This window comes from Leptonychotes weddellii, chromosome X (assembly GCF_054177405.1).
Source record: "Leptonychotes weddellii isolate Sample4059 chromosome X, ASM5417740v2, whole genome shotgun sequence".
Taxonomy (NCBI): domain Eukaryota; kingdom Metazoa; phylum Chordata; class Mammalia; order Carnivora; family Phocidae; genus Leptonychotes; species Leptonychotes weddellii.
In genome coordinates, this window is record NC_138385.1 from 39,600,036 (window position 1) to 39,610,728 (window position 10,693).

A 10,693-nucleotide genomic window follows, 5' to 3' on the forward strand; every position below is an offset into this window, starting at 1 on the left:
CTCTGTGCTGTAATATTGACCAACCTGTTCATGATACAGAACATGGAAACATGGAGTACCTACATACATGATTTAATAGGAAAAAAATACACTTCCATACTTCAAATGCCATCCATAGTTCACTAGGAATGTCCAGTGACAAACTTTTCTTAAGAGTTAACTTGTTTTTGGTTGACATTTCAATGCTCTGTGTCTCACCACATGGATAAAGGAGCATACAGATCTATAGTACTGTTGGTGTTAGGTATCAACTCAGATTTCCTAGAAGTAACTATTTTTTTTCTCATAGGGATATATTTTTATGGAGGGAGCAAGAAGGTCCAGAGAAAGTTTCACAAAGTGCATATTTTCCACTAAACAGAAGATTGAGTCTTGACACCCAATAGTGATCTTTCTTTTCTCCTTGATTACACCTGTCCTGAATTTCTAGAAAGATGAATGCTAGGGATCAAACTAATGTCCCTGAGTAAAATGGGAGACCAGGAAGCCTATAGCACTTCATTAATTCATTTGTATTTAATTCATTTTGTAAATGTGTTTTGAACCTGACTAGATAAAAAAGACCTCCCTTTTCTGAGGTTCCTATGAAAAGTAAATGACCTATTCAAATTGAGGGCAATTTGAATGGCTCATTTGGTCACTCTTGAAGCCTAAAAGGTGCCAGAAAGCAGGAAAGAGTAAGTATCTATAATGTCTAGGCTCATTTCTTTTCTCCCCTGTAACAATAGGCATAGAATTAATCCGTTTTTGTATCTACTAGCTCAAATAACTGCACTTATCCTTGTGGGCTGGGCAAAGCACATGCACATGCGTCCTTTATGAAATAGAGACATCCCATTTCACAGATGTATCAGAGAACTTTACCCTTTAAGGCTCTGCTGATTTGCATAATCCAAATTTTCTAGGCCTTTCAGTTATCCGGAGACTTGTCTTTACATTTAACCCTTCCTAAAGCTAAGCCCCAAACAAAAAGCGCCTCAGCTTTTATCACCAGGGTTTAGGAGATCGTGAAGAGGGCTGTTTTTTTTTTTATTATATTTTACCCCTAAGATTGACTCAGGGCTGCCTCAGGACATATGGGACAGAAAACTTTTTCGTGATTCATTCCCATTCCGTAAGCAGTTTAACTCTTTAGGAACACATAGTCTTAAGTTCTAGGAAGATCTAAGCAGTTGGGAGAATTTTAGGGGAATGGACAGACACTCTACAACCCAATACCGTATGTAGCTTGTGTTTAACAGGCGAGGGGACCGAAACGCACAGTGATCTCTAGTTTTCCCTTTGCTCTTAGCTGTGTGACTTTAGGTTTCAGCCTCCTAGAAAAAGAAATCAGCCTAATTCCCCCACTCAGGTAGATTTCACTTTTCCTCAGTTTATGTCTAAAACCCTACGACTGTACGTGTCGCTTTGCAATCCGCTTTGTTTCTCTTTGGAGCTATGTTTCTTGGGGGTATTGAGCCATGTAATGAAATATTCTTCGGTCACTTTTAACCTCTTTTCATTCCTTTCTTTCCCTCTAGGGCACCAGGGGCCGGCGAGGCCGAATCTCAAAGCGCTGCTGGCGCTACTGGTGATAGAACAATATGATCAAGTTATAAGGGCGGCGGAGAGATGGGGGGGGCGGGAAGGATTCAGAGAAAAAATGAAGCAAGCTCCACTTGAAGATCTAAGGGATTTCCGGCACTAGAAAAGTTGCATACAGTTTTCGGTAACCTGCAGCAGGGGGCGCTCGGAAATTGTCGTCACTTTCCGGGTAGCCTCCCAAGACTTTACCCTCTAGAAAACTGTACAGTGTTTCCGGCTTTTCTCAGTTGTAGACGCTCGTAAGTTTCCGGCAGTTTCCGGGGAGACTCGGGGACTCTGCGTCTGTCTCGCTCGGCTCCGAGTGCCCGGTGCGGCGGGGCAGGGTCTGGGGCTAGTCATGGCGTCCCCGTCTCGGAGACTACAGACCAAACCAGTCATTACTTGCTTCAAGAGCGTCCTCTTGATCTACACTTTCATCTTCTGGGTGAGAGATGGAGGAGCCCGGGGACGGGAGGGGGTCCTGGGTTTGGGTGGGGGGTGTGACCCTGAGCAGAGGGCGCTCAGGCCTGGGGGTGTGGGGAGGGAGGCGCGGGTGGGGTTCGGGCGGCTGGAGCTGTTGGGACCCCGACGCGGGCGAAGAGTCGCTGGGGCTCGAGCCCGGGCATCCTGCCGGCGCCGGGGTCAGGGTCCCGGAGGATGGCAGCCAATAGGCTGTGCTGGGACACAGACGGGCTTCGGGTTCGAATGTGATGCGGGGGACGAGGAGGGGAGTGAACACCCCGGAGCTCGCAGAGGGTGTCCCCGGGCCGTTGAGAGAGGCGAGGCTTGCCCCGCCCCTCTGAGGGCTCACCCGCATAATAGTCTCTTTCTTTTCACCGCTTCGTAAGAGGGGAGCATTTCGCAGGTAAGTATGGTCATGGCTGCACTCCCGCCCACCTCTCCTCGGCCTTGCTTTTGTGTACTATCCCTTTGTACGCGGTGCTCGTCTCTGAACTGGGGTGGGGAGAAGGGGGAAGTTTCTGGAACTCACAGAGATACTTTCTTCCCTCCTCCAGAAGGTTTTCTTCCTATGGCCGGAGTGAAGCGGTTAAATAAGTTGTTGTCCCTCGGACAGATATGCCGTGGACTTCGGTTTATACCCAAAACAAAACAAAACCCAACAAAAAGAAACAGATGAAATCTAAGAATTTTGTTAGGATGCCTTCGCTAGCTGCCCGCTGGTTTTGCCCTGGCTGCCTGGGCTACCTAGTGATCCAGGGTGGATTTATCAAGGCCTGTCCTTATGTGCAGGTCCCCGTCCTACCCCTTGTCTCCCATATCCCAGCCACAGCTCTGTGGCCACGGACTGCTAACTCAATTCTCCCAGCTCTTGTTTCTTAAACAACAGGTGTGTGGTTTGAAGGTGCTGTAGTCTACAGTGTATAACTCTCTCTTCTCTGGCTTCCCACATAGATCACTGGTGTTATCCTTCTTGCCGTTGGTATTTGGGGCAAGGTGAGCCTGGAGAATTATTTTTCCCTTTTGAATGAGAAGGCCACCAATGTCCCCTTTGTGCTCATTGGTACCGGTACCGTCATTATTCTGTTGGGCACCTTTGGCTGTTTTGCTACCTGCCGAGCTTCTGCATGGATGTTAAAACTGGTGAGTCCTTGTTTTCCTTAGAATTGACTCTTGACTTCAGAAAAGTCTTATATGTTGTTGGCTTTGTTTCTTGAAACTGGCCACGGCCCTTTCTCATTTCTCCTCTTTCTTCCCAAGTAACATTTCTGCTACCAGTTCCCACTTTTGTTGTGTTTTCCCTGTCCTTTTTAATAAAAACATGCTGAACTGATTGAGCAGACTGGTTTTTTTCTTTGACTCCCCTCGCAGCTGTGATGTATCTTATTTATGCTGACTTGGACTTTCTTTTTATCCCACAGTATGCAATGTTTCTGACTCTCATTTTTTTGGTTGAACTGGTCGCTGCCATCGTAGGATTTGTTTTCAGACATGAGGTAAGCCTGAATTTGGGAACCTTGATATGTTATGATTTATCCTCCCAGAGATAAAAACAGTTAATAGTTCAGAAATCACTTTTAAAACTTTCTTTTCAAACTGTAGCTGACAATAATGGCTTTCTTGTAAAAATTCTAGCCCACGTTTAATATAAAAAAAATTTTAGAAAATTGTAGACTGAGTTACCAGAAGAAAATTACAGGTACCCGTAGTTACATGTATTTCCAGTTCTTTTTCTGTATACAAGTACCTGTTAAAGTGGAGATAGTACAATTTATAACCTTACTGATAGAGGAAAATATTTAAGGCACGAAATTGATAACACAACTGTGTTCTCCCTTATGCCACGTGTTTAAAAAAATTGGATATACTTAATGCAAATCATCAAAACTTTAATATTGAAGTAGAAATCGGGGATCCACTGTTAAAACTGGGGTTGGGAAATCCTTCAGTGAGTAGTGAAGGCTCCTCAATGAGAGTGTTTTACAAAGTGGTAGTGCAGTCTCCCAAAGTAAGCTTAAGTAAGCTTAAGAATCCTGTAGGCATCAAATTTGTACTTAATTTAAAATAGAGAAAAATTGGGGGAGGGATACAGCAGTACAGAGCTGCCACTTGAATAAAAGCTCCCACAGCACTTTGAACTTGAGCAGTTATCATCTTTTATTGTAATGTTTTGCTTAGTAATCCCCTCAGCTAAACTGTAGCTCAGAGAAGACAGGATTGGACCATAGAAGTTAATTACCATACATGTTGCTGCTGTCAAAGATAATGAACGTTAGTCAGATGTGGGGGATTTTTTTATTTGGCCTAGAAACCCAAAGAACTTTCTAGAATCTTTATTTACTGGCGTTGTGTTTCTTTGCTGTAGATTAAGAACAGTTTTAAGAATAATTATGAGAAAATTTTAAAGCAGTATAACTCTACGGGAGATTATAGAAGCGATGCAGTAGACAAGATTCAAAATAAGGTAAGTGGTCATAGGGTGGTGGCTATTCAAGAGGGGAACACATCCTTATCCCTTTAGAGAAGAGGATAGGGCTCTGGCTACTAGACGTTGTCCACTTGTATGATATTCTCATTACAATCTTAGATCAGGAGAGAGTATGTCCCTGGAAAAGAAGTGTGAGATGATACTAAGTGACATATCTCCATTTTCTCCTAATCATTCTCCTCACATGTACACCTCTTCACTCCTCACAGACATCACGGAACAAGTACTCTTAGTACCAGCTGTAGCAGGAAAATAAGGCCAGTCCAGAAGGCTTACACTTGGTATTTAGAAAAAGAGTGCTTATCTCTTGAATTATAAGGCCAATTGAGAACGGCCACATTAAAATATTAGGATAGAGATCATTGAGTATGATGTTTGTGTTTTGAGCACAAATTGCAATCTAAGGTAATAGGCTAAGTGTTTGACTACAAAGCTGTGATGTGAACTGTAAATGGTTTTGTTGGATTTTTTTTTTCAGTTGCACTGTTGTGGTGTCACCGACTATAGAGATTGGAAAGATACTAATTATTACTCAGAAAAAGGATTTCCCAAGAGTTGCTGCAAACTTGAAAATTGTTCTCCACAGAGAGATGCAGATAAAGTAAACAATGAAGTAAGGAGCCTTTAAATTTTTTTTTATTTGAAAATATTAACTGAATTCAGAGTTGACTCAGTTTTTAATTTTTCCTCACAATAGATATAATCTAAAATAGGCGGGGCAGGTATTATTCTCACTGAATAAATGAGGAAACTGAAGCTCAGACAGTTTGTGACTTGAGTTCACACAACTAGCAAATAACACTTTTAAATGCATAATCCAAAAGGTGGAACTTCTGTTCTTCAAACTCCTGTCAGAGCATTGTGCTTGAAAGGAGATATAGGATATGTTATATGAAAGAGTGAATTTGAATAAAATGATAACCAAAGGCTGAGGTAGCTAAAGCTCATCTTTTGGCAGAGATGGATGATCCAAGTGTTCATTATTGCTTGTGCTGTACTTAAAATTGTTTTTCGTCTCCCATTAGGGTTGTTTTATAAAGGTGATGACCATTATAGAGTCAGAAATGGGAGTGGTTGCTGGGATTTCTTTTGGAGTTGCTTGCTTCCAGGTAAGTCCTTGTTAGGAATGTCTCCTCGCTCTTGTTCAGTGGTAAGCTAGAAGATTGCCAATCTGAAGGCCTCAGGGCATTTCCAGAGAAGTCACATTTTCACAAGCTCCCGGCTGTTTTTATTTTGTATGTGAAACATGTAGTCAGTCATTTGTGTTGGGTCTATTTAGCTTTGTTTTATTTGGGAGGGGATGTTCTGCTATTTTCATTCCAATTCTTCGATGTCTTGGATCTTATGTTTTCCCACACTATTTTCACAATTAGACTTCTCCAGATTTTTATTCCCTGTTTACCTGCTCTTTTTTTTTTTTTTTTACCATGGCCTAGCATGCTTTGAAACTACAGAAAGCAAGGCTTAGAATTAACTCGTAGTAGTACAAACCTGGTGCCCCCGGGTACGGCAGCTCTCCAGCATCCTAGTTCATTAATTAAAACATGAGATAGATGGGAACCTTGTCTTACTGTGCAGTCAAGATTCTAAAACATTGTCCAGATTTTTTCTTTCCTGGGCTGCGGCTGCCTGGTGAGTTCCATATAAGTTCTGACCTACAAAAACTTAGATCATACGACCCACATTCAATATGTGCCTGTCATGTTGGGGACGTGCTACGTTGTGGGTCAAATTCTATTTTCCGAGTTGTGCTGCTTCTCACCGTAGCGTGGAAAGTTTGTATTGTAGCTCTAAACAATTTTTCTTAGGTAATGGGGGTTTGTCCTGTATCGAACATCATGGCGATAAAACTAAAAGAATGGACATACTTCATTTCGACCTATGTAATTGGTTTTGGAAGTCTGATCTTAACATATTTCTCGAGCAGCAGGCCTAGCTATGTCTGAGTCTGCACTGTCTAATAAAATGGCCACTAGCACCTTCGAAAGGTTCTAATTATTAAATAAAATAAAAAATTCGATTCCTCAGTGCTCAATAAGCCACATGTGGCTAGCGGCTAGCTTACTGGACAGCCCGGGGCTTAAAGAACAAATCCCTTGGTGTAGCACTGCCCTAGAGCTTCCAAGAAGATCTCTGCCTTCATAGATGGAGATTTTACGTGATGAGATGCATAGTCTAAGCCATGTCCTTTTTGTTCTGATGGCTGACAGGTTAACTGATAAGTTTCCCCCAAACTTAACGACATTTAGAATTTTTCCTGAGTGATAATTTTGTCAGTGACAGTTGTGAAACTCCAGGTCATAGTAGCAGTAAAACTTCCCTTATATTCTTTGAATGTGATCCAGGAGCTGCAGAGTATCAAACGTAACTGCCGAGAGAAACTTAAGGAAATTATTAGTGAATTCGAAGTGTAAGGAAAATAAACCTGTATCCTGAGTACTTTAAGCTCTTTTGTGTGTGTGTGTGTGTGTTTAATTTTTGTATTTTATTTCTAGCTGATTGGAATCTTTCTAGCCTACTGTCTCTCTCGTGCCATAACAAATAACCAGTATGAGATAGTGTAAACAGCAAACCATGGGCCTATTCCTCTTCAACTTTAAGGTATGTTCATTTTAGTCTTCAGCTCTCTATCGGTGTGTTTACTTCAGCCTGTTCATGTGATGGATGGACTGAGTTTGCCGAGGTCTTGTGGAGTGGTGCATTCAGATCTGGTTGGTACTGTGTTAGCCCTGCAGTTAGATCAGGTCTCTCAATGCAAGGCATGGCCACAAAGGACAGAAGAGCCTTTGGGGGTTTACCTACACATCAATCTAAAGATCCTAAGTGGTCCCCTTTCTAACAAACTTGGACCTGGACTGAAGAGAGATGGAGAACAGTGACCTTTACTGGTGAGGTTCCCTGGCATGCACACTCCGCTCCCAATACTGGCGTTTTCCCTAGTCTTTATTTACCACACTCCTCTGGTGAACTCTTCTTAGAGCGATAAACACATCTAGCCTAACCTGGAGCCAGATTTGGGGAAAATATGTGTTTCAGTAACTTCAGTATTTGAATGGCAAACCATGAGAACTGTGGCTGGCTGAATTAATCCCCTGGGGTGCCCTTCACAGTTTAATTGGGCCGCTGACGGGGAACATACGAGTAGATGCTCACGTGTGCGAGCGCATACATATATGGAAATTTGGGTTACAAGTCGATTAACTTTTTTTTTCTTTACTTTTAGGACATTTACATCCCCCCTGTAAGCTATGAAATTGCCTGGATGGAAGACTAGCTACTACTGCTTACAATAGACCAAAAACTTACATAAGTAGTCTGATTCAATCAAGACGTGTTCAGTTTAAGTCCACCTTTTGTCCCATTGATGTTAGATCATTGAAACCCCTGTATCACTGTGAAACACTGGAAAAGCTAGTAAATTGCAAATGATGCAATACCGTGTTCCTCTTGACTTTTATTTTTCAAAATCGCATTGTGAATCTGCTATTTTGATGTAGTGTTACAAAGTGACTGCTCTGAATTTGCTGACTGATGTAATGTGATAGAAAATTGACCCTTCCGAACTGGCCTCTTCCCAGATGAGTTAAAATTATTGTCTAATTTTCATCAAGTTAAGATATTTTCATTACTCTCTGTTTTGCTCTCAAATTTATATTTGAAAGGTTCTAATTATTACTTAATGGTGTCAGAATTACTGTATTTTCCTTAGGAATTGAAAGCAATTCATCTTCATTAGCGTTAGCTGCTATTTCTTTATCAGGTTGATGTGACTTAATTGTCAGTATCATGGTCAACTATAATAGTCTTAGTTTTGGTTTGTGCCTTTGATTAAATATAAATCTTTCACACAATAAATGTTGTTTTCCTCTAAAATCATCATGTTTAACTTGTAGAAAATCTGCCGGGATGGTTGTTTTCCACTGAGAAAGCTAAGCCCCACATTTCTACTTGAAGGTGCAGGTTTAGATAGGAAATGTGAAACTGAGGTCTTGACTTGGTTTCATTTTTTAAAAAATCTTTGTTTATAAAAACTATTCCCTGTGAAAGGATTTCATTTCATATTATGAAATAGCATATGCTTAGCATTCTCCTGGAACTGGGACTATTTTGATTGTCTAGTTTACATTAAGAAGTTGGATGGGGAGAGATATAACTTGTACCTTCGGGGTAATAAGGAAATGAATAATTAAAATTTGGGCTGGGATGGGGGAATTTTTTCCTTGGTTTTGGGTTTCTTTACACATCCATTAGTAGAACCTAACTCTTCTCTGCTACACATCCACGCAGTCCTTGAATCTGATGGTAAGGGGGAGTCAATCACAGTTATAAAGTGGGCAAAAACTACTAGTTAAGATTCATAGTGACTTGTGGGTACATGTCTATATATATATGCCTTGAGTTACTGCAGAAAGAGTATTCTACATGAAAACATTTGACAGGTCTGACTCAAGACAGAGTGATAAAACAGTTGGAAAATAGTGGCTTTCCAAATATATAGATCAGATTTTGGCTATTGGAATTAGTGAAGCTAATTTAAAGGATAAAGAAACTAAAGGATAATCCAAGCAGTGTTAAGTAGGTACATTTCACTAGGATGGCCTAGAAGAGCCTGATAAAGTTGTCATTAAGTAGGTTTTTTTTTTTAAGTTAAAAGTTTTTCCTCATTTTTTTTAAGATTTTATTTTTATTTATTTGAGAGAGAGTGAGAGAGAGCATGAGCAGGGGGAGAGGGAGAAGCAGACTCCCCGCTGAGCAGGGAGCCTGATGCGGGGCTCGATCCCAGGGTCTTGGGATCATGACCTGAGCCGAAGGCAGATGCTTAACCGACTGAGCCACCCAGGCACCCCAATTTTTCCTCACTGTTAAAAAGGAAAAAAAAAAAACCCAGAAAATAAGGAATGTAGGAAGAAAAAAACACCACACATCACGCTGTAGGCGGGTTGGCGTATTTATTTTTAAGGTTCGTTATTCTGGCTGGCCAGTTACAAAAGTCCCTTATCGCTAATGTGTGCATGTGCACACTGGACTGTAAAATTCACCTCCACCTTTGATGTGCCAAAGGCATCCTGTGGGTTGTCTCACTTCCAGGCACCATGTTACTTACCGCAAAGAGGCTCTGAACTCCACCTTGAGAAGCAGACTCCACAGGTATATTTTCTGAACGTGTGGAAAGCTTGGCATCTTTGGCCTATTCCCGTGTGGGTGTGGGGGGGTTTATGTGGTAGGCATCAAACTTTTATGGAAACAAATACCTAATACAAGGTATAAATGCCATTTCTGTGTTCCCTCAGAGCTCACACAGGCGTCTTTGAGACTTGATGTTTTTAACCTCCTGCGAGAATCCAAGTTGGTACTTTGCCAGTGATGCGGCCAACCAAACTGATTAAATTATGAGAGGCAAAGCAATGGATGCTTTTTTTGTGGAACTGAGGAAACTTTGGTTCCTTTGGACTATTCTGTGTGGGCTTTTGTATTTGTAAAAAAAAAAAGAAAGAAAGAAAAAGAAAGCCTAATACAACGTATAAATACCATTCCTGCCTTTCCTCACTGCATACATAAGATGCATTGAGATTTCGGGTTTTTTTTAAGCTTGCTGTCCGACGTTGACACTTGGCCTGTGACGTGGCAAACCAAACTTTTTTAATTCATAAAGGGAAACAAAAGGTAATATATCAGAAAAGAATACATACAATGCAACAGTTACTGGGAAATGAGACTCTCATTTCGAAGTCATAGGTCTAAAACTTCACCCAGATTCCTTGTGAGAGAGAAGCCATTATGATTTAATTATGGCTTTTCTATTAGGTCCCCTTACCCCTTGGAGCTTAGTAGAATTAGGCACTTGTAAGAGCAGGGCAAATGCTAATGAAATAAATGAATGAGTGAGTGAATCTAACTATAATGGCTCTTTAATGTTCTGTGAGAAATAAGCTGTTGATCTAAATACCTCATTCCATACAAACCATCGTTTATATAATAGAAACCACCTGCTCAGTCAGAAACCACTTAACCTCAGAAGCCGCAGCTAACTTCCTTCTGGTCAAATCACTTTTTGCTGCTTCTCTTTTTTGAATTCATTGTTACTTTCGATGCCACTGAAGATCGTTGTTTTGTTTTTTGTTTTGACCTTGTGATATCCTGCTTTCTTTCCCTTTTACTGCTCTTTTTAGTTTACTTTACTGT

The 10,693-nt window shown here is 41.1% G+C and overlaps 1 protein-coding gene across 2 annotated transcripts; it reads left to right on the plus strand.

Moving 5' to 3' along the window:
- The first annotated feature begins 1,749 nt into the window (after window positions 1-1,749).
- Window positions 1,750-8,383, plus strand: TSPAN6 (tetraspanin 6). Of its 2 annotated transcripts, none has more exons than XM_031039758.2 (8): window positions 1,750-2,008; window positions 2,977-3,165; window positions 3,444-3,518; window positions 4,388-4,486; window positions 4,989-5,123; window positions 5,536-5,619; window positions 7,006-7,111; window positions 7,734-8,383. In XM_031039758.2, exons 1-7 carry the CDS (start codon window positions 1,922-1,924, stop codon window positions 7,072-7,074), a joined length of 738 nt encoding a protein of 245 aa, XP_030895618.1. In that variant the 5' UTR covers window positions 1,750-1,921; the 3' UTR covers window positions 7,075-7,111; window positions 7,734-8,383. The 2 variants fall into 2 exon arrangements, with proteins under 2 accessions (XP_030895618.1, XP_030895619.1); XM_031039759.2 differs by lacking the exon at window positions 1,750-2,008 and adding an exon at window positions 2,234-2,428.
- Window positions 8,384-10,693: the final 2,310 nt, after the last annotated feature.